The sequence below is a fragment of the Heteronotia binoei genome, chromosome 18 (genome assembly GCF_032191835.1).
Source record: "Heteronotia binoei isolate CCM8104 ecotype False Entrance Well chromosome 18, APGP_CSIRO_Hbin_v1, whole genome shotgun sequence".
Classification (NCBI taxonomy): Eukaryota; Metazoa; Chordata; class Lepidosauria; order Squamata; family Gekkonidae; genus Heteronotia; species Heteronotia binoei.
The window spans coordinates 35035348-35058855 of record NC_083240.1 but is presented as its reverse complement, the minus strand read 5'-3'; the positions used below and the strand labels follow the sequence as shown (position 1 = coordinate 35058855).

The following is a 23508-nucleotide window of genomic DNA, read 5'->3' as shown; positions in this document are numbered from 1 at the left end:
GGCTTCAGGAAAGAAAATCAGGCAGACACGTGCAACTAGTGCCAAAAGGTGTATTAACATATATACACAACAAGTGCTCTCTTGTGCAGTCTATACAATATCACCTCCACGGACAAAGTGCTTCGCCTAACCACCATCTCACAGGGAGAGACCTGTGTGATGCACACACAGATCATATATAGTCCAAGCAGCCAATCCTGGCCATGCTGACTCAGCAGATTGCATCACTTGGCTTCTGCCGGCTCAAGCCGGTCTGCTGATCAGGTCACTGTGACCTAGCCTGGCAGCTAGATCACCAGCTGTCATACTGTAGCTGTCAGACTGGGTTTATGTAGATTCTTGCTCCAACAGTAACTGACCACATTCAGGGTGCTTCATCGGTGGGATTCCCTCAGATTTGCCGAGTATGTGCAGTATGGGCCCAGCCCACCGTCTGACTCTCAAATCCATTTTTTAAAAAGTGGTTCATGATGACCCAGCTGAGTGAATGCTTTCCAACCTTGTGCGCTGGCTCAACGGGTGGTTGCACCTGGAACGGTTTACTTTTAGACTTTGCCAGAATAAGGGCTTACTTTCAGAGGAGCTCACCCCTCGGTATTTCTGTTTTCAGGTCAGTGTTCTGAGCTGCCTCTTGGGCAGGAGGTGACATGCCCAGAACAGTGATTCATGCAAAACATAACAGTGGGCAGGATTCTCTCTTTGCCGTTTCTGAATCATCAGAGGCTGGGTGGAGAGGTGTGAGAAAGTCTGATCCCAGCCAGCAGGTAGGCCGCTCTGGATGGGTGCTTCTCACCCCAACAAGGGCCTTTTATTTAACGCGTCGCTTATCGCGTACCGTTTGGGCCTCGTTGCTGCAGAGGGGTTAGGTAATGCTTCTTTCAGATAAACGAAGTCAGAGGAAACAGAGGAATTCTAGGAAGGAAACGAGATTGCCAGCCATCGTTCTGTCTCTGGCACCACAGGGCAAGCAGAACCCTTGAAAGTCAGAAAGGAGATAATGGTAAATGGATTCCCCCCCCCCTTTTTCGTAGCTGAGCTGAGACAGCCTGTGCGGAATGTTCACAACTACGAATGGAAAAGATCTGGGGAACTGCCTTCTCTAAGCTTTTTGGGCAGGCGGCGGTTCTCGTCTGTTCAGAGGTGCGTTCAGTTCTCAGGAGTCTGGCACCATGATCAGTGGCGGCTGGTGCCCGGTGCGGCTTGGAGTGCAGAAGACAGCAAACAGTGGACAGATACAGAGCAAATTAACTCTTAATTTTGTCCCCGTCCTTGCCCCTTGCGACACTAAGGCACGGGAGTCAGATTCTTAATGGATAACGAGTCTAACCTTGGTTCAGTAAGCTTGTGTGCCGCCATACTTGATTCTCGTAAGGGGAGAATGGCGTGGCCGGCACCATCCCTTCTAAACACTTTATCCTCATTTAAGGTTCATTCTAGAGAAAGAGAGCAATCCTAGGGATAGACTAGCACAGGGATGTCAAACCATGGAGCCCAGGGATCGAATCAGGCCCCTGAAAGGCTCCTATCAGGCCCCTGAGCAACTGGCTGTCATCTGCTTCCTTCTCCCTCTCTCTTGCTTCCTTCTGCATCACAGCTTGCTTTGCAAGGCTTGTTCAATCGCGCAGGAGCTACAGAGCAAAACCTCTGTTTTCTCCGTTGGTTGAGGCTCCTCTGCCTCCTGTTCCCCTGAGGTGGGAGGGAAAGAGCCAGAGCATCCTTGGCCCAGTTCCTGGATCCCATGGGAGAAATACAAAGAAGACACCTTTTAGACCAATGAGTGCTCATGTTTTAAGCATGTTTAAAACAAAAGCAAAAAACTTTAATCGTGTGTGTCTGTGTCCTTTAAAAAGTTTATATCTTTGCTTCCTAATCTTAAATAGGTACACACATGGCCCAGTCCAGCAAGGTCTCATTTATGTCAGTTCCGGCCCTCATAACATTGACACCCCTGGACTAGCACAATATGCACATGTCACACAAACACATGAAGAAGCTGCCTTCTGCTGAATTAGACCATTGGTGCATCGCAGTCAGTATTGCCTGCTCAGGCTGGCAGCTGGTCTCCAGGGTCTCAGGCAAGAAGTCTTTCATATCATCTACTGCCAGATCCTTTTCAACAGGAGATGTCGGGGATTGAACCTGGGACCTCCTGCATGCAAAGCAGATATTCCACCCTGCCCCATCTGTGAACGCAGAAAGGTAGATGCTGCCAAATAGTCTAAAACTGGACATTTAAAAAATTTCTTCTAATTTGTTCAAATACTCTACATCAAAATCACGCAGCTTAGCCCGGGTGCAGAAAGCTACACAAACATTAAAGCATCGATATAAGAAACATTGCTATCGCACAAAAGAACCAAGTAGGTGAATAATGTTAATGAACTTCTCTCTGTTTTGTATTTTGGGATGCGGAGTGATAGCTTCTGTCTTCCTTCTTTTCTTCCCTGCCTAATTTAGTTGAAGTTGGCACAATGGGCTTTTCAGTTTGCAAGCAGTTCAGTTGTCTTATGATTAGAATCTGGAAAATTCTTCAATCAGCCATTGTTCTTTGGACAGCATTGCTAATGCATTGAGCCTGTCTTTGGCATTTTTTTCTTTTCAGAGCAGAGAATGCTCTCTCTATTTCCGTACTAGTCATTGGAGTGGTCATGGCGATTCTCAGTTTCACTGTTTCTGCAAACGTGTCTCCAGGTTCTTGACCAGTAGTATGTTCAGTAGTATTGGAGCAACCTTGATTTTGAGGAGCTGTTGCCTCGTCTACAAGATGGAAAACTCAGATCTTCAAATCGCCTGTCTGTAGCAATGAGTAGGCGTCTTATTGCTTCCTGCAAGGCTTGTTCTGGGAACTGCAGATTAAGTGCTTTAAACAGAGTATTCTGTACCAAAGTTGCGCTTACAAGATGTTTAGCGAATTCAGATTGCTCTTTGGCATGTGAAATTATGACACATCAGGCTTTTCCTGCAAGTTAATTTGTGGCGTCCTTGCTTTTGTCTCTGGGTAGCTGAGATTGCTTAGGTAGTTCAGAGAACAAGCCTTGAATAGAATCTCTGACTGCATTAATAACTTCTGACAAAGTCGGAGACACCTGCCCTAATTGCTGCGGAATCAGTGGCTCTTCTGTAGAGAATATCCACCTTAAGCATTATTCTGTGGAACAAGGACAAAAAGGAATCATTCTTTTTCCAGCAGTCGAATGAATCCCCTGGCCTAACAGACAGCTGTCTGACCAAAATTCCAGACTATTGTTTTATTAATGCAGTGCATGGGTTGACATTACCTAACTTTACCAGCTTCAGACAATTGTCCATGTGACTTGCAGATTCCTCGTACTTTTGGCCTTTTTGTGAGAAGCTTCATACCACCCACTCCGATTTTGATCCATGTCTTCTCACCCCAAACAGGGAAAGCAGAACAATATCTTTTTTCTCCAGGAGGGCCCACGTAGCCACTTCTTGTCATACCAGGTTCTGTTGAATCTTCCCACCCAGTCCTTTGTTAGATGTGTAGATCTGGGAAGTCACGCCCAGGTTCTTTAACCAAGGTGCTTTTCAGCCTATCTCAGTCTTGAAAAAGGAGTTTGCGGCAGCACATCTCTAGTATTCATGGCTTAAGTGGGGATTCTGATCCACGTGACAAGATGTGAGTGGTTGTCGTGGTTGATCGGAACAGGATACAAGGGGGTATGATATTTTGAAATGGATGTAAAAGGGGAAATCTCTCAGCAGACTGGAAAGCCCTGCTGCTGGGGAAGATTAAATCAGGGGTGGCCAGACTCGCTTAACGTAAGAGCCACATAGAAGAAATGTCAGATGTTTGAGAGCCACAAGACATGAATGATAGTTGTTTGAAAGCTGTGAGACAGGAAGGAAGGAAGGAAGGAAGGAGAAAGAAAATAGATAGTGGAGGGGGAAGGAGGGAGAGGTGGCTAGAAAGCAACTTTTAACATAAAATGCATTATCCAAACCGTCAGCTGGCTTGACTTGGAGAAGTGATTTAAAGAGAGAAATGCCTTCTCCAAGCTGGTCAACAGGGTGGTGGGGCTTTAAGAGCCACACAATGTGTAAAAGAGCCACATGTGACTCCTGAGCCACAGTTTGGCCACCCTTGGATTAAATGTTCACCATCTGACCCGGTGCATGCATCGGGTTGTTCAAATAAATTAGCTGAAGGTTCCAGAACCTGTGAAAGGGCCCAGGCAGAGAAGGCAGTTCATTGCTCTTACAGAACAGGAGTTGGAATACGCTGCTGGCTGATTTCTGGACTCTGGGCCGTCATGAAGGGTAGCTAGGCAAAAACACATCTCCATCAGTTTAATTCATGAGATGTCACTTCCAGATCTGCCTCCTGCAGGGAAGTGTGGCACCGTGATGGGCTCTGGTTTGTGGCTGGTCAGTTCTTTGCTGGCAAAGCAGCTGCAAGACGGGCCTTCGCACGCAGAGCATCCCCGTTTCAGGAGCCCAGCATCAGCATCTTCCTGACAGTTCAAGGGTGAGGCAGGGAGGGGCAGCCCGTGCTCACTGGGCATTTCTTTTTCCTCCCTGGATCAGCAGAATGGACAGTTGAACTCTCGGGTAGCAGCTTATAATGAGACTAAAAGGAATACATTTTGACATCCTTCCCTGGATGGCAGGTATTGATCAAATGAGCTTGCAGCTCAAGTTAAAGAGGCTGCACCTTGCAAACCAGAGACGCCGAAGCTTTAAACATCTCCTGACATGGTTGCCCCCACTACCAGGTTTAAAGGAGGAGGGGGCAGTCTGCACATGGAAGAGGATACCTGTTCTATAATTTTTTTTAAAGGCTAGATAACACCTTTATTTAATAATTTATTATTATTTATTGCATTTGATGAATCGCCCTATCCCGGCTAGCGCCAGGCTCAGGGCGATGTACAACATTGAAAAATACGTGTATATATAAAATCAGTTACGTGAGAAAATTACAAACCCTGATGGCATCTTTAAAGTGCTCTTATGCAGTCATTACATCACATCAGAGGCAGGGGGATCCCCCCAGGAGGGTGGGGAGAGGAAAAGGTGCCAGCATGGCAACCGCCACTGTCTTTATGCAAAGGCTTGGCGGAACATCTCTGCCTTACAGGCCCTGCAAAACTGTATAAGATCCCGCAGGGCCCTGATGTCTTCTGCCAGAGCGTTCCACCAAGTCAGGGCCAGGACTGAGAAAGCCCTGGCCCTTGTTGAGGACAGCTGGAGGGATGGTGGCTCAGTGGTAGAGCATCTGCTTGGCAAGCAGAAGGTCCCAAGTTCAATCCCCGGCATCTCCAACTAAAAGGGTCCAGGCAAAGAGGTGTGAAAAACCTCAGCTGGAGAGCCGTTACCAGTCTGAGTAGACAATACTGACTTTGATGGACCCAGGGTGTGATTCAGTAGAAGGCAGCTTCATATGTTCATATGACCTCTTTCGGGCCACAATTCTCCACAATGTTAGGAGCGTTTTGTGCATGCTGGCTTTGTAGTGTCTGCAGTCACCTCACCCCGCACCCCTTTTTCCTCTTTGGGGCTGTTTATAGGGAAAGCAGGGTTCCGAATTGAAACCTAGCAGGAAGTTCATGCATTTCTTTCCTCATTTGCGAAGTCAGGAGAGCAGCTGCTGCTGGTAAGCAGGTTGGGGTAGCACCCAGATTCCCTGTGCTCACTCTGCCTTCAGCGTTACCAGCCGATGCACTTCCAACCCTTTTAGATGATCTTGTAAAACGGCCACTTTCCTATTTGGCTTGTAGTGCGTAAGAGTTTCCACCAAGCAAACCAGGGGCGGAAACATTTGTAAACCGGGGACTGGTTCTTTCTCAGGCCGCTCTTGTGCCACAAATGCATCTCTGTGGTGGTGTGTCAACAGGCAGGCTAGTAAAAGCCACTTGTGAGTTTGTAATTCTGATGGACACGCTCACCACTTGCAATTGGCTCCAATTTTCACGTAGAATAAACTCTCCTCGGACTGAGAGAGAAAGATACATAATGGAAGACTCAATTATACGGCCAGGGCAGACGGTATTTGAAAATGAGGCCTTTGTATTTTATCCCTGCTTTGAGTCACTTAGGTTTCTTATAAAATCACTTTAATTGGTGTCGTTTTCAGTATTCATTGTACTGCCTGGAACTAATGTGAAATATATATCTTTGACCACTGAGGAAAGCCAAATTACCTAGAATGTGTATGGCGGGCATGTCGAACTCATTTGTTATGAGGGCTGGATCTGACATAAATGAGACCTTGTTGAGCCAGGCCATGTTGGGTTGGGCCAGGCCATGAGTGTACCTATTTCAGATTAGGTAGCAAGATATAAACTTTGTGAAGGACACAGACAAACGCAATTAAAACATGTTTAAAACGTTAGCACTCGTGGATCTTAAGGGTGCTTTCTTTGTATTTCTCCCATGGGATTCAGGGAACTGGGAAAAGGAAGTTGTGACTCTTTCCTTCCTTCCCCAGGGGACTGGGGGGGAGGAGTCTCAGCTAATAGAAGGAAAAGGGGCTTGGGTCAGTAGCTCCGCTGTACAGTTGAGAGAGCCTGGAAAAACAAGCTCTGCCTCCTCTCCCCCTTCCTTCCCAAAGGAGGATCTTCAGCCAATGAAGAAAATAGAGGTTTTGCTCTGTAGCTCCTGTGCGATTGAGCAAGCCTTGCAAAGCAAACTGTTACGTAGAAGGAAGCAAGGTATAGGGAGAAGGAAGCAGATGACAGCCAGTCACTCGGGGGCCTGATAGGAGCCCTCTGGGGGCCTGATTTGGCCCCCAAACAGCATGTTTGACACTCCTGGTATAGTCTTGGTCACATATGTTTTCTGCTTGATTTTATCCTATTTTGAGGCTACTATTGGGCCAATGTCCTAAAGTCTGATTTGTAATAAATATATTTATTTTGGTATGTTTGATAACATTTATGGTGTAAGTGTTTAGTTGGTGATACTTGGCCCTTAATTAACTTTTTAGTTTCTTAGTTCAACTGGTTTAGGGGTTAAGTTTTTCTTTCCCTTCTTGTACCGGGGTTACTATGCAAAACGGGCAGATCTTTTTGTGAGCATAGTCCATATTGCAAAATCAGTTTTGCCAGCTGATAGAGAACTTGGTGATCTCATTTGTGTTCAAGGCTGAAGACAGGGCAGGTGACCTTGCTGGTGTTTGGAGGGCCACCCCAGTACATTAGCAGTCCTTGGATTTTGGGGGGCCAGCTGCCCTGGTTTTATTCTTTTCCCTTCCACACACTTAGAGAATTGGTGCAACTTCTTTCTCCCGTTCCCTTCTCTTATGGATAATAACGCACTCATTTCATGTAGAAAATAATACTGTGTAATCCACGATGTGTATTTTCTTTAAATTATAAACAGTGATAGAGACAAAAAAACATCTAATGCACAACACACCTACTGTCCAAAGAACCATGTATCATTACTGTAGTCCAACAAATAATAAAAGAACCGGTCCAGTTTCGTTTTGGGAGAACCCTCCTTCAAGGGACTGTCTTACACTTATGGGTTCAGTAGTGTTGAAGTGTCATAATTCATTTTCTGGCTTTCCAAATTAATCTGGTTGGAACGTCACTGCCAGTCATTATCTTTCAGCATTTGGTAGCTGAAATTCAGATTAATTTGGAAAGCCAGGAAATGAATTATGGCACTTCAACATTACTGAACCCATAAGTGTAAAAGACGGTCCCTTGAAGAAGGGTTCTCCCAAAACTGGACCTGTGCATGGTTCTTTGGACAGTAGGCGTGTTGTGCATTAGATGTTTTTTTTGTCTGTATCACTGTCTTTAAAGAAGATACACGTTGTGGATTACACAATATTATTTTTTACACGGGAGTGAGTGTGTGGTTATTCTTCAGTTCTGTTTACCCGGGGGCCTGGAAACGCCTCGGGGCATCCAAAGGGAGACCGCCCTCCGCCAAGGGGCCTCTGGGGACTGTGACAGGGGGGGGGTGTTAATAAAAGTCCTCGGGGGGGGGGAGACATCCCCCTTTCAGCCCCTCCACCCAGTCCAGCCTGGGGTGCTGCATTCCTTTGTGTCTTCTCTCCCCCCTCACCTGGATGGGCACAGAGCCGCCCTCACTTTCCCCCATATCAGGAGACATACCTTGGTGCTTGGGGGGCGCACAGTGGAAGGGCTTCTGGTGTCCTGACCCCACTGATGGCAACATTTTGGACACTGTGCGTCACAGAGTGTTGGACTGGATGGGCCATTGGCCTGACCCAACATAGCTTCTCTTATGTTCTTATGTACCTCCATGGTCCCATTCTCCGCTGACGCCCTCCTCTTATGGAGCAGCTTTGAGTTCTCACTGATTATAAAAGTGCTTTGAAATGTTAGTCTGAGGGACTCTGTGGAAAGTGCGTTGTGTTGTTAATTACAAATCAAAAGACCATTTTCTGGTCTGTTAATTAGTAAAAATGTAGGCAGGCCAGCCCACAGGAACCGGGCCAGAAATCTTCCCCTTTTCTAGCCACCTGGATAGATTTAGCAAGAGAAGCTTGCTGATTTTGTTGCTTGCGCACTATGGAGATCAGAGCGTCGTCTGGGGGAGGGGAAGCAGTTGTGACTTCTTCATGGGCGGGTAACCACGTTTTTAACTCTTTCTCCCCACCACAAGCATGCTTTGACCCTTCTATGCTTAGATGGCTGTTGACCAGATCATGGCCCTGTCTCTTGAGAGATTCGGGTGTGTTTTACAGCGGTTTGCAGATTCTGTCCCGGGAGAATTCTGGAGGCTTTGAGAGCGCGTACCGTGGCAAGGGGGTGCCTTGAAGGTCTGTAATGACACAAAGGCAAGATGAGTCCTGTGCACAGAACGTTAAGAGAGCCCTACTAAGCTCACCACTGTGCCCAGCATCCCCTGCTTCCTAACTGGGCCAAACAGCAGGGACCTAAAGAGCAAAGGTCACCACCACCATCTATTGTCCTTCAGAGATACACGGGAGCGCAAACGTTCAGAGGCAGCCATCCTGGCTAATAGCCGCTGACAAGAGCGCTCCTCCCTCAAGAATTTGTTTGATCCCCTTTGTAAAGCAGTCCAGGCTAGAGACCGTTGCTGCAGCCTTGTGGCAGCGAGTTCCACAGGCAAATCATATCCCGTGGGAAGGAGCACACTCTTTTGCTTTTGCCACTGCAGTCACAGGCGTGACAACTGGCCGTCTCGTAGGCTGCACCCTCCATTCGAACAGGGAAGAGCTGCGGCTCAGCGTTACACCACCTGCTTGGCATGCAGAAGGTCACAGGTTGGCATGCAGAAGGTCAGTTTGGTCAAGTGGTCTTAGTTGACGTCAAAAAGAAAAATTGAGCAGATTGGCTCTTCGAGGAAGCGCTGTATGCGAAACGTGATCCAAGTTGACGTTCACGTAAGGGAACATCCCCTTTGGAGCCAGGATTTGTAAGGAATTTGGAATTTGGATTGAATGAGAAGGGAGAAGGACTGGATATTCTCTGGACATTGAAATACTGTGGATCCTTTCCTTTTGTGAAACATTTTGATATACTGTGTATTTGGTATTATTGGGAACAAACATAGACCAATAAGAATTGCTTTGTATATATTGTTATTGTGTGTTTTGTACACAGTTGTTGTGGTTTTCTGCTGCAAACTGTGTTGCCACTTTTGTATGGTGAGTCACGACAGCACGACGTCCTGTTAAAACATGCTGCCCTTCTGCCCTCTTTTCACCTGCCCTGCATGCTTGGGGGGCGCTCTGTTCAGAGGTCAGGGTGTAATATAAGGGCACGTGGCAGTCCGTTGCAAGTGATGGAGGAAGAGGCGTGGTAGGCAGCCTATGGAACCCCCTGGTCACACTGATATTCCTCCCTGGATCCCTACCTTGACTTCCCACCCACTTCTGCAACCAGCATCCACTCACTGTCCTTAAGACTCCCCCATTCCTAGCAGTAGTTCCTGCCTGTGGTCTTTGGAATGGTTGGCTGAATTTTTGGATGTGTGTGTGTGTGCAGGTATGTATTTGTGCCCCCCCCCCATGCCTGGAAGTCATGGCGATCTCTGATGACCCCTGTTGGGGCATGGAGGATGTTCAGAGAAAAGTGGCTTGATTGCCTGCCTCTGCCTTCGGACTCTGGCATTCCAAGGAGGTCTCCCACCCAGATCCTAACTCGAGTCAGCCCTGATTATCTTCTGAAACCAATGAGATTGGGCTTGCCTAGGCTATCCTTGTCAGGGCCCTGCAGTCTTTGTTCATTCAGCCGTAGTATCCTCAGGCGCTCACAGATCTTGGCCACACCCTGAAGCCTCCTCCCAAAGCACCTGTGCAGTGATGTCTCTCCCGCCCCCTTCTCAGTCTTTCAGTTTGGTGTAGTGGTTAAGTGCTTGGACTCTTATCAGGTTTGATTCCCTGCTCCTCCACTTGCACCTGCTGGAATGGCCTTGGGTCAGCCATCGCTCTTGTAGGAGTTGTCCTTGACAGGGCAGCTTCTGGGAGAGCTCTCTCAGCCCCACCCGCCTTACAGGGTGTCTGTTGTGGGGGAGGAAGGTAAAGCAGATTGTGAGCCGCTCTGAGACTCTTCGGAGTGGAGGGCAGGATATAAATCCAAAATCTTCTTCTTCTCTGTCTTCCTTATTAATAAATACCTCTTAACAGCTTCTCGGAGAGCTCTCTCAGCCCCACCTGCCTCACAGGGTGTCTGTTGTGGGGGAAGAAGATAAAGGAGATTGTAAGCTGCTCTGAGACTCTGATTAAGAGAGAAGGGTGGGGTATAAATCTACAGTGGTCGTCGTCTTCATAGGAGAAGTAGATTGTGAGGAAGTTTCTGGCTTACCATTTTAATTCTTACTCTGTTCCAGGCAATTGCAGTTGTTTTGTGTCCATCTCCCCTATACTGAGTGCAGATGGTACGCTCAGGGCTTTTTCTTTTTTTGGTAGCAGGAACTACTTTGCATATTAGGCCACACACCCCTGATGTAGCCAGTCCTCCAAGAGCTTACTTGGCTCTTAGTACAGGACCTTCTGTAAACTCTTGGAGGATTGGCTACATCAATGGGGTGTGGCCTAATATGCAAAGGAGTTCCAGCTACAAAAAAAAAAGCCCTGGGTACACTCTACAAAGCAGGGTTCTGTCTCTTCTGCTTATGCTTCACTGTAAAATGTCATGTTCAGTGGCGCTGCATGTGGGGGGGGGGGAATGATTAATGCATATATGGGAAAACCAGCTGTCTCGCTCAGAGTTGCAACCAACTTGACCACGCTCGCTTTCAGAGGGCTTTGTGTGCCCGAGCACCGCTGGCACCCCGCCAGCCATAGCATCACTTGTATCGGTTCAATTAGGTCCAATTAACTTTTGTTGTCAAGAGGCATCATCGTTACGTGCAAGTTATTGCAAGTCATTATCGCGCTTTGCAGCTGCGGTCTTGCCAGGGCCTGGAGCGTGGTACTCAATGGACTTTAAAGCCACGGGGCTGCATCTTTGAGGCTGTCATCAAGGAGATTCTGCTGGGGTGGGGCGGGGGCTACCCTGCTGGATCCGGGAAACTCTGGAGCAAGTGGATTGACATTGTATAGTATCCCAGCGCCCTTGTGCCCCACATCTCTTAATGCAAGCCAAATGTGTTGTTGGGCATGGCAGCTGACCGACAGTCAGGGAACCGTAGTTTGGGGCTAAGTGCCATCAGGTGATCAGGGGTTGTCACACAGCAGGGGCCTAGGAGGGCCTTCTACTGGCTGCCACCACTCTGGTAAGGAGAGGAGAGCTCAGAGCACCCAACTAGCTCAGGAGAGCCAGTTTGGTGTAGTGGTTAAGTGTGTGGACTCTTCTCTGGGAGAACCAGATTTGATTCCCTACTCCTCCACTTGCACCTGCTGGAATAGCCTTGGGTCAGCCAGAGCTCTGGCAGAGGTTGTCCTTGAAAGGGCAGCTGCTGTGAGAGCCCTCTCCAGCCCAGCCCACCTCACAGGGTGTCTGTTGTGGGGGAGGAAGGTAAAGGAGATTGTGAGCCGCTCTGAGACTCTTCGGAGTGGAGGGCGGGATATAAATCCAATATCTTCTTCTTCTTCTCTGTCTTCCTTATTAATAAAGAGCTCTTAACTGCAACCAAGAAGACGTGAGGACCCAAGCAGTGTAACAACAACAGTTTATTTACAGTGCTCAAATAATTAGTGGGTAAAAACAGTGAAATATATATACAGTAAAGGTGGGTGCAAATAAACAGAAGCCCTGGCGCATTTAGCTAGACATCGCCTTCCTCTAATACCAAAACTCACCACCTTGGATAAGGGATCTCTCCTGCTGTCTTCTCTCCTGCAGCCTTTCCCAGAGAGAACCCACCCTGTCTGTGCTTGGCCCTTTTATGCTCTCTTCCCAGTGGCCACCCCTCTCTGGGCCAGTTTTCCCTCCAAAACCTTGCCACCCAATCAGAGGGACAGTAGGGATCCTGGGAAATGTAGGCTTTCTGTAGTAACTCCTAGGCAGGCTTCTCTAGGGTCTGCAGGCCTCACTAGGCCCAGGATCATGACGGGTGGAAGCTTTTGTTAAAGCAGTGGGGACAGGAGTGCTTTCCTTGCAGACCCTCCAAGTGCCACAAATGACTTTCATATTGATAGGGGCAGACAATCAGTCTTAGCTTAAGAATTTTACTGGGCAGGTTCTTGGGGGCCAATTCCCTGGGCTGGGCCATCACAGAGGGTGGAGTGAGTTTTCTTCCGCAGTGGACTCGATGCTGAAGCTGTAGAGATGTAGAGATGTGCTGTAGAGATGGACCTGTAGAGATGTGCTGAGTGAAAGAACACGCCCACTTGCATGACCGCCACGTTGCTGGAAATGTCAAGCAGCTGGTGGGATTGGGGGGTTTGGAGAATCTGGAAGCTGCTCTTTTCTGAATGCACCAGCCCTTAGTAGCCTGCTGCTAATTAATCTTTGGCATTCCAAATTGAGAGTTCATTTGCCTGGAGTCCAAAGAAGGATCTTGCCAGCTTTCTACTCCAACAGGCCCCCCCACCCCTCTCTTACACACACACACACACTTTTTCTATTGGCCAGAGTTAGTTTTGCAGCAGATTCTTCCCTCGTGTGATCATTTAAAATCTTGAGAGCATTTTGGAGGCACAGATGTTGTAGATTCCTCATCTGTAAAAACTGGCTGATGTTCTCGCGTAGACATGGGGGAAACATATGAAATAGTTTCTTATCAAGCCTCAACTCATTTTTAACGATAAAATTGGGATATACCCAATACCGGGGAAAAGAGCCAAGTTCCAGTGAGCCAGTTTGGTGTATACCCAGTACTGGGGGAAAGAGCGAGGAGAGTCAGTTTGGTGTAGTAGTTAAGTGCACAGACTCTTATCTGAGAGAACCGGGTTTGATTCCCTACTCCTCCACTTGCAGCTGCTGGAATGGCCTTGGGTCAGCCATAGCTCTTGCAGGTTTTGTCCTTGAAAGGGCAGCTGCTGTAAGAGCTCTCTGAGCCCCACCTACCTCACAGGATGACTGTGGGGGGGGGGGAGTTAAAGGATATTGTGACTGCTCTGAGATTCAGAGTATAGAGTGGGATATAAATCCAATATCATCATTTTCAAAACTGCTAACCCTCGCCAGCTCAGTTGAGGACTTGGGGGTTATACTGGACCCAGCATTATTGTTGGTGAAACATGTTATTTCAGATGGGAAAATGATGTTTTGTTTGGCTGCATTAATTCATGCCATGGTAACATTAAGGATAGACTGCTGTATTGCACTCTACATGGGTCTGCCCTTGAAGACAACTCAGGCTGCTCCTGGTGGAGATCATTGCAACTCAATTACTATAGGGAGATGGTATGTCTGCTATAGCTATTCTGTAGTCACTATATTGGTTACCAGTTAGTTCCCAGGTTCTGTTCAGGGGGCTGGTTATGACCAACAACGCTTTGATGGCTTCGGATCTGCATAAGTTGCAGAACTACCTTTCCAGATATGTTCTACTGCAGCAGCTCTGCCTGTCTGAGCAAAGCCTTCTGGATTTGCCACCCTAGAAAGGGGAGTAAGATCAGCAGCTTCCTGTACCCGAGCCTTCTTCTGTTGTTACATCCACCATGGGGGTGTTACCTAGTTTGGTCCGGATGACTCCCTCCCCCTTGGTGGAACGCATAAAACTGAACTGCTTGAGTGGGCATTCTTATAAAAGAGGGTTTTAGTTAATGTCTGTGGAATTAAGAGTCTTCATTACTTTTTTTTCCCCCTTTTGCGTTCTAATTTTGCAATCCGGTTTGTACTCTTTATTGTATGTAATGTTTCATTGCATTGTGCTCTGGTCTTGTAATTCCTGCTTTACTGTCTGTACCATATTGTGTTCTACGCAGCATTTTTCTGATCTTGTTGACTGTATGTCATGATCCTGGTGTTTTATTTTTGTTTTGTAATCTGCCTGGAATCTTATTGATCGAAGTGGGGCTGTAGAAGAAGTGAATAAGTTGACAGTGAGAGAGAGAAGGGACCGGAAACCGGGTCAGTGTGTGTCTAAGGGGGACCGGAGTGGTGATCAGGGGCAGAGAAGGGTGAAGAAGAGACGGAGCAGAGGATGAAGATAGTGGGGGCAGCGTGGGTTCCCCCCCCAAGATTTCACTTGTCAATGTTCCTTCTAAGCTGTGGAGTCCTGTGAGCAAGTTTTACTTTGTGAGCAGTGTTCCCTCTAAGCTGAGCTAGCGTGAGCTAGCTCACAGATTTTTAGCCTCCAGCTCACACATTTTTGTCTGAGCTCAGGAAGGAGGACCCCAGAGGACACTTATTTATGCAGTAGCTCACAAGCCCCATGGCGCAGAGTGTTAAAGCTGCAATATTGCAGTCCTAAGCTCTGCTCACGACCTGAGTTCGATCCCCGGAGGTAGCTGGGTTTTCAGGTAGCCGGCTCCAGGTTGACTCAGCCTTCCATCCTTCCGAGGTCGGTGAAATGAGTCCCCAGCTTGCTGGGGGGAAAGCTTAGATGACTGGGGAAGGCAATGGCAAACCACCCCGTCAAAAGTCTGCCGTGAAAACGTTGTGAAAGCAACGTCACCCCAGAGTCGGAAACGACCCGCGCTTGCACTGGGGACCTTTCCTTTCCTTTCACAGCTTTAATGCCAGTAGCTTGCAAAGTAGAATTCTTGCTTACGAGACTTTGCAGCTTAGAGGGAACATTGTTTGTGAGCTACTGGCATTAATGTTGTGAGCTACTGCCTCAGTTAGTGCACTCAGGGGTCATCTTTCCTGAGCAGACTGAGCTAAGGCAAAAATGTGCAAGCCAGAGGCTAAAAAACTGTGAGCTAGCTCACATGAACTCAGCTTAGAGGGAACACTGCATCCTGCAAAAAAATTGTTCTGTTCTATAACAGTCTTCATGCTCCACATTCTCAGTGGGCAAAACCTTTTCTTAAAAAGCTTGTTACTCATTCCAGAAGAAGAAATATTTCAGGGTGTTGTTGTTTTTTTAAATGCTACCCCAAATTTCCAGTTTTTCCATAGAGGACCTGAGGAAAACAGGATTCTCCCCCCACACCTTTACATTTCTAGTCCTGTTCCCTGCGCATTTTCTTCTCAGCCATTAGGGCCATGTACTTTAAAACACACGCACACATGCTGAGATTCTGAGGAAACACTTCTATCCTTTGTTCTGTACTTTGTCTGTGTTCCCATGGAATCAGGGCCCACACATGGTCCTAGTCTTGCCCCGGAGGGCTTGCCCATTGCAGCTTAGAAGTGGGCAGTCAAGTCCCTGAAAATCCCCCCTCCAAGTTGAGTTCAGGGCTTATTTGTGGCAGACTGGCCACACTTCCATCACAGTATTTGTGGAGGCAGGGGGCAAGCTCACTCATGCACTAACATGAGCATTTGTCAGAAAGACACAGGGTGCTGTGGACCATGCATGCATGCCATTGGTTTTGTTTTGTAGAAGTACCGTAGTTGCCCTTGGTTCTCCCACTTTATAGCCACTAGTTTTGGAATTGCCATCTTTAGTGTCTCAAAAAGCATCTCTGTTGAGCACTTGGTGAAAGGTGTGTTAATTGAACTTTGCAGTGCTCCCTGCTTAAGCAAGGCCATTAATCTGTCAATTTAGTTGATTGTGCTCAAGTTTTAGTTGACTAATTGGTGGGACAACAGTTGAAAAGCACACTTCATGCAAAATGTGAGGTTTCTTTGGATCTGGTATGTTCTAGTAACGTGGAATTAGAACGTGAGCCAGTGTTGAACAATGAATTTATTACATGGTTGCATGGTTGATTGCACATCCAGTGGTAACTGAATTTTTTATTTTTTAAAAAATATTTTTTTGGGTGCGGGAGCAGTTGTAATATGCATATTTGTTGAAGTTTAACGGGCATTAGTGGGGGGGGGGGAGCCCTGTGGTGCAGAGTGTTAAAGCTGCAGTACTGCCGCCCAAGCTCTGCTCACGACCTGAGTTCAATTCCAGCAAAAGCTGGTTCAGGTAGCCAGCTCCAGGTTGACTCAGCCTTCCATCCTTCTGACGTCAGTCAGATGAGTCCCCAGCTTGCTGGGGGGGAAAGTGTAGATGACTGGGGAAGGCAATGGCAAACCACCCCGTAAAAAGTCTGCCGTGAAAATGTCATGATACAACGTCACTCCATGGGTCAGTAACAACTTGGTGCTTGCACAGGGCACTCTTTTTAGTTGGGGGAAAAAAGATGGTTTATGCAATCTTCCAAGACGTTTAAACAGTTAAAAACCCCATTCACTGGTGGGCAGTCCCGGTGACCAGCTTTCTCTCTCGTTGCAGCGTGCAGAGGTCTGAAGACCCCAACTGCTGACGGCTGCCTGTCATGCTGGCCTGCCTGTCGGGACCAGGGGATCTCTCCTTCCAGCTGCTTTCTTTCCCGCAGATGAATGCTGGACTTCAGAAATGTGAGTTGAGCAGCCCGTGGCCAGGAGCCATCTGGGCAGAATTCAAGGACGCCTCCCCCCCCACCCCCGAATCATTAGCGGGATGCCCTGCTGCTGCGTAGAAGAAGCCACTGCCTGCCGAGGGAGGGCCGCACTCCAGCAATGCTTCCTCCTCCCCCTGCAGGCCCCTACCTCTACCTCCGTCCCCTATCTATTTTCCTTCCTTCCTTCCTTCCTTCCTTCCTTCCTTCCTTCCTTCCTTCCTTCCTTCCTTCCTTCCTTCCTTCCTTCCTTCCTTCCTTCCTTCCTTCCTTCCTTCCTTCCTTCCTTCCTTCCTTCCTGTCCTGAAGCTCTCAAACAGCTGATGTTCATGACTTGCAGCTCTCAAACATCTGATGTTTATTCTATGTGGCTCTTACATTAAGCAAGTTTGGCTACCCCTGCCCTAAAGGATGTACCAGATATTTTTGCAGGTTCAGTGCAGGTAGAGAAGGAGGTGTACCCACTGGCTGTGCCACCCACCCCCTTGGCTTGGATTGAACCCCTCTGCATCAGGGCACCGTTGGAGATGGTGGTAGCAGCAAAGAAGTGGGCTGCTGCATCCTCCTCTTCCCTTAGGCCCACATTGGAAAGGTCACTGCCCTCCACCCCACTCTCCAAGCTGCAGGGGAAAGGGAAGAAGAACAGGTTGTCTTCTCCAGAGGCTGCTGCCAGCCTGGGTGCCTGGCCACATCATTCACCCAACATGGCAGTAGTGGCCTGAATAAAGCCTTGGGAATAGCAAGGCAGTTGGCTGCAGGGTGGTGGTGGGCAGTGTTCCCTCTAAGCTGAGTTAGTGTGAGCTAGCTCACAATCTTTCCGCCTCCAGCTCACGCATTTTTGTGTCAGCTCAGGAAAAATGGCCCCAGAGCAAACTAGTTTATGCAGTAGCTCACAACTTTAATGCCAGTAGCTCACAAAGTAGAATTTTTGCTCGCAAGGCTCCACAGCTTAGAGGGAACATTGGTGGTGGGCCACTTGGACCCAGGTGCCCTTGGCCTCACCTGACAAGGTAGCCACAAGCCCTTGGCACATTGAGAAGGCAGGTATGACACAGGGCAGTTGTCCCTCGTGCCCAGGCCTCAGCACCACCTTTCCGGCACTGTTCAGCGGTCCACTGTTGCTCTGTAAAGCGCCACAGGATAGGCACAGAGAAGCAGCTGTGTTTAGATCAGATGATCCCAACCATAAAACGGATTTCAGGTTTCTTCAGAAAACGTCTGTGGCATCACTCTGGCTTCCTAGTCGAAGGTAGCTCACAGAACAAAACATGACAGAGTCATACTAATTTTTTATGGCCGCTAGATTGTTCGTGCGCAAAGTCAAGTCGCAACTGACTTACGACACCTGTCGGATTTTCAAGACAAATGATTAAGCAGAGGTGGCTGGCTGGCTAGCACCTTCCTCCTCTACAGAGTCTTCCTCGGTGGCCTCTCTTCTGAGGAGCAACCCTGCTTAGCTTCCAAGATCCGACGAGATAGGGACCTGTTCCGTATTCCGGCCACTAGATTTCAAAAAAAGGAACTGGCAAATGAATGAAGGAGATGGTTATCAGTGAGCATGACGAGTGGAACTTCCCTCACGGTGCCGGCTTGGCTGCCGGTCATCCAGGGATGAACAAGTAGGCAAGACGAGGTTGACTTCATGCCCCATTTGTCAGTGTCCAAGAGAAATACTCCCTCTAAGCCAGGGGTGTCAAACTCATTTGTTATGAGGGCCAAAACTGACATAAATGAGACCTTGTTGGGCTGGACCAATATATATATATATATATAAACTTAAAACATGCTTAAAATGTTAGCACTCATTGGTCTTAAAGGTGCTTCTTTGTATTTCTCCCATGGGATCCAGGGAACTGGGCAAAGGAAGCTCTGGCTCTTTCCTTCCTTTCCCAGGGGACCAGGAGGAGCCTCAGCCAATAGAAGGAAGAGAGGCTTGGCTCAGTAGCTCTGCTGTGCATCGGAGAGAGCCTGGCAAAGCAAGCTCTTCCTCCCCAAGGGAGGAGCCTCAGCCAGTGGAGAAAATAGAGGTTGGAACTACAGAGCAAAACCTCTGCAAGCAATTGAGCAACCCTTTTAGAGCAAGCTGTTATGCAGGAGGAAGCAAGATATACGGAGAAGGAAGCAGATGGCAGCCAGTTGCTCAGGGGCCTGATAGGAGCCCTCCAAAAGCCTGATTTGGCCCCCAAATTGCATGTTTGACACCCCTGCTCTAAGCCGTGGAGTCTTGTGAGCAAAAATTCTACTTTGTGAGCTACCGGCATTAAAGCTGCGAGCTATTGCATAAAAATTAGTTCGCTCTGGAGCCATTTTTCCTGAGCTAAGACAAAAATGTGTGAGCCAGGGGCTTAAAAACTGTGAGCTAGCTCACGCTCACTCAGCTTAGAGGGAACAGTGTCCAGGAGGTGGCTGCTGCTGGAAACAGGATCCTGGGCTCAACGGGACTCCAGAGGCACGGTTCTCATGTCCTGAAAGCACAACACCGGTTGCCTGTTGAGTGGGCACTTGACGGGTTCTCTCTCTTAACTCTGTTCCCCCCCCTTCCTCTCCCCCACCAGGGGACACTACACAGAAGATGAGAGCCGCACAGCACCCTACTCCAGCAGAGTTGGACGCGTATGCTAAGAAGGTGGCCAACCATCCTCTGACTATCAAAATTTTCCCCAACAGCGTCAAGGTTCCCCAACGGAAACACATTCGTCGTACTGTGAACGGGCTGGACACTTCCGGGCAGAGGTACAGTCCTTACCCGCCTTCTCAGGCTGCTGTGAAAACCGGCCTCCTGGCCATCGTCAGGTCCCCGGCCAAAGGCGTCGTCAAGGACTTTGACGGGACTCGCGTGCGCCTGCTGCCGGAAGCCATGATGAACCCCCCTTCCGCCCCCTACGCAGCACCAAGCACTTTAAGCCACCACCCGCAGGCGTTGGCCCGCCAGCAGGCGCTGCAGCACGCCCAGAGCATGGCTCAGCACCCTCAGGGGATCCCTTCAGCCATCCAGCACCCGCAGCCTCTAGCCCACCCGGGCCTGCAGCAGCCGCCGCACCCCGCCAACCACTTGCTGCAGCAGCAGCAGCCCCCGCCACCGGTGGGCTTGCACGGGGGCAGGAAGGTCCCAGACGCCGACGCCCCCCCGAATGTGACTGTGTCTACCTCAACCATCCCCCTCTCCATGGCCGCCACCCTGCAGCAGAACCAGCCCCCGGACTTGAGCAGCATCGTGCACCAGATCAACCAGTTCTGCCAGGCGCGAGCGGGCATCAGCGCTACCTCAGTGTGCGAGGGACAGATCGCCAACCCCAGCCCCATCAGCCGCAACCTCCTGATCAGCGCGAGCACCCGGGTGTCCGCTCACCACGGCCCCGCGCCCCTGCCTTCCTGCGTGGTGAACCCTGGCGAGCACGCCCCCCATGCCGCCACCATGCCGCCTGCCGCCGCCATGGGCGCCCCCCTGGGGAGCATGAGCAGGGGGGCCTCTTCTGCGTACCAAAGCGAAATGAAGCAGCAGGTGGCCTGGAACCAGCACCAGCTGACCCACCTGCAGCAGATGTGCGGGGAAGCGGTCGGGCCGATGGGCAAGCCCCCCGCCCGAGAGCTAGGCGGGCCAGGGTTTCCCGGCAAGGCGCCGGGCTACGCCCTGGAACTGTGCATGGGCCAGCCGTTCAACATGAAGCCCCCCCTGGAGAAGCCGACCCCCTCGCCTCCTGTCAACGGCCTGCCCGGCCCCATGCCCTACGCCAATGGGCACTATTTCCAGCCCTTGTGGAATAACCTCCTGCCCACCCCCAACAGCGACAGCTCGGGCTCCCAGGACCTGGCCATGCCTTTCCACGGTGGGGGGCAGCCTATGGGGGCCGCCCTGGAGTGCGCGGCTGGACCTCACTACAGAGCCGGGGCCGGCGCCTCCAGCCAGAGCGCCATGATGCAGACGATGGAATACCTAAGCGGGGACTTCCAGCACTCCTGCCTCCGAGAGCAGGGCGGGATGGTGCTTGGCAAAGCCCCCCGGCCCCCCATGAACCGCGCCCCCGAGCCCTCCGATAGCCGAAGCCTTCCGCTCCCAGGCTACAGATAAGGCCGTGGCGGTCGCCGGCCAAGCGCGAGGGTTAGTCTTAATTCGAATTAATAAGTGGGGGGAGGGGCTATCTTTTTAACTTGCAAACTGACGTGATCATTGTTAGGAACTGCTGAACGGGAGGTCGGTCATAGAGAGGTTCTGTGTGTCTGTAGCGTCTCCCGTCTATCTGCTGCCTCCAGCTGCCGGCTTGTCCCGGTTCCAGAATGCGTCCCTCTTAATTTGACCCCGTCCTGTCCCCCCAACCCCCGCTGTTTCCCCAGCATGGCTTCCTTGGCCAACCGGGTCATTGCGAAGCTGCTGCAGGCGTCTGGCTTTTTCTCCGCAGGGCTCAGGCAGCTGAACCACTGATCTCGCTTCCTCTTTCACAAAGGCAGCGGCGAGAGTCGAGCGCCCAGGCCTCCTTGGCCAGCAGAAGGGCTGCTGCTCAGCTCCAGAGCCCCCTTTGAGAGCCAGTGTGGTGTAAGTGGTTAAGAGCGGTGGACCGTAATCCAGAGAACCAGGTTCGATTCTCCACTCCTCTTCCGCATGCAGCCACGGGTCAGCCACAGTTCTCGCAGAGCTGTTCTTTTCGAGAGTCAAGTTCTCTCATAGAGCTCTCTCAACCCCACCTACCTCGCATGGTGTCCGTTGTGGGGAGAGGAAGGGGAAAGAGGTTGTAAGCCACTCTGAGACTCCCGAGCAAAGGGCGGGGTATAAATCCAATGTCTTCTTCTTTGATAATCTTGCCCCATCGCCCCTTTCAGCTGCCTTCCACTGCTGCTTTGTAAATGGGTTGATAGGAGGTTTGGGGCTTCAGCCCTGCTATGGGGGGGTGGTAGGTTGTACTCCATGCCTGCACTGCTGCTTACACTGTCACCATTTTATCTCGGGGGGGGGGGTGGTTCACCGCCTCTACCACTGGCAAGTTTTCTGAAGCGCAGGAAGTGGAACTTTTGCCCCTTCTCGCCCCCTGCCCTGTACAAGCTGCCTCCATGATGGGGCTGATTTCAAGAACTTAATAAACCTCGAGTACCACAGGAAGTATAGTAATATAACCCAAAAAACTGTGGGAAAATAGCAAAAAAAAAATATTATTAAAGACACAGTCAACAATATGAAAAATACACTTAAATATTTAGAAAGAAATCATCCCTTGGTGTATAATCAAGAGTATCCAGTAATTCAGTATACAAAATCTACATAGAGGCGTTCATAGTGAAAATAATAAGCCAGTATTTAAAAAATACATTTAAATATTTAGAAAGAAATCATCCCTTGGTGTATAATCAAGAGCATCCAGTAATTCAGTATACAAAATCTACATAGAGGCGTTCATAGTGAAAATAATAAGCCAGTATTTAAAATGCATATATAAACGTCAATATCTGACTTTAATTCTCAAAATCATTTCGCCCGCAGGACATTGACGTGCATACATGAATTTTAAATATTGACTTGTTAATTTTCACTATGAACTCCCCTATGTAGGTTTTGTATAATGAATTATTGGATGTTATTGATTATACACCAAGGGATGATTTATTTCTAAATATATTTTCATATCGGTGACTGTGTCTTTAATAATTATTATCTTTCATTATTTTTCCAGTTTTTTGGGTTATATTACTGTTCCAGGAACTTGCCTGCTCTCCCCCCGCAGCCCAGTGGATGTCGGACCACTTCTGGGGACAGTGTCTGAGAGGGGCAAATGGGCTCAGCTCCCCGCCCCCCTCTTTCTGGCATCTCACCTAACCTCACTTGGTGCTCCATGTGTCCTAGTGAAGAAAGCCCCTCATTACAGGTCAGGCTGGCAAGCTGCTGTAGAAACTTTTGCTCCCCGCCCCCCCTTCTAATAGACACTTGTGCCCTCCTCCATCATCTCCCTCTGCTGCAGCCAGCCAGCGTCCCTGGGTCCACCTGGAAGAGTCCACAGGGAGGGGGGAAGAAATCTGAACGGCAAAGGCAGCAACCAGCTCACAGGTAGTTGATTGCCCAACCTCACGCCCAACAAGGAAGCAGGGGAGAGGGGTTTGGGCAGATAATGATCACCGTCAAGTTTGGAATTTTAAAAAAGAACACACACAAAAAATCGCAGCTGTCTTTTTTTTTTTTTTAAATTGTTCTCTGTACACTGGCTTAAAAACGGTTGCTGTACACTGTAAAACTCAGACGCAGCCTATTTCTGTGAGTGTTCCCTGGCAGCCTGAGTCTTGAGTAGCGCCGGGAGGGGTAGGAGATGGATCCCTCCCTCCCTGCAGGTGGGAAGGAAAAAGGGGGGAGAGGAAACCTAAAAATCAAAGCCTTAAGCCGTCACTTCCCCCCACTCTCCTGAATGAGTGGGGTGGGAGGTTAAGCTTTACTGAGCAACAAAGATTTTGAGCAAGCATTAAGTGGCATCTTTGTCGGGTAGAGGTTTTTTAGAGAACTTCCAGGAATGTTTGCGGTTGTGAGGTGGAAAGCCACTCTAGAAACAGTAATCTCTCTTGAGAGCCAGTTCGGTGTAGTGTGTGGTCTCTTATCTGGGAGAACCGGGTTTGATTCCTCACTCCTCCACTTGCAGCTGCTGGAATGGCCTCGGGTCAGCCGTAGCTGGCGCAGGAGTTGTCCTTGTGGGAGCTCT

General features: G+C 49.3%; 1 protein-coding gene across 3 annotated transcripts in view; it reads left to right on the top strand.

Annotated features, from left to right (window-relative positions):
- FAM222B (family with sequence similarity 222 member B) overlaps positions 1–22010 on the top strand; it is a 45614-nt gene extending 23604 nt beyond the window's left edge. The window contains exons 2-3 of one of the 3 annotated variants that reach the window (XM_060258831.1): positions 16693–16817; positions 19393–22010. In XM_060258831.1, coding sequence (XP_060114814.1) covers positions 16736–16817; positions 19393–20906 — 1596 coding nt within the window. In that variant the 5' untranslated portion in view covers positions 16693–16735 and the 3' untranslated portion in view covers positions 20907–22010. Of the gene's footprint in view, positions 1–16692; positions 16818–19392 lie in introns of those variants that run through there. The other 2 variants (XM_060258833.1, XM_060258832.1) reach the window with 2 other exon arrangements.
- The last annotated feature ends 1498 nt before the right edge of the window (positions 22011–23508 follow it).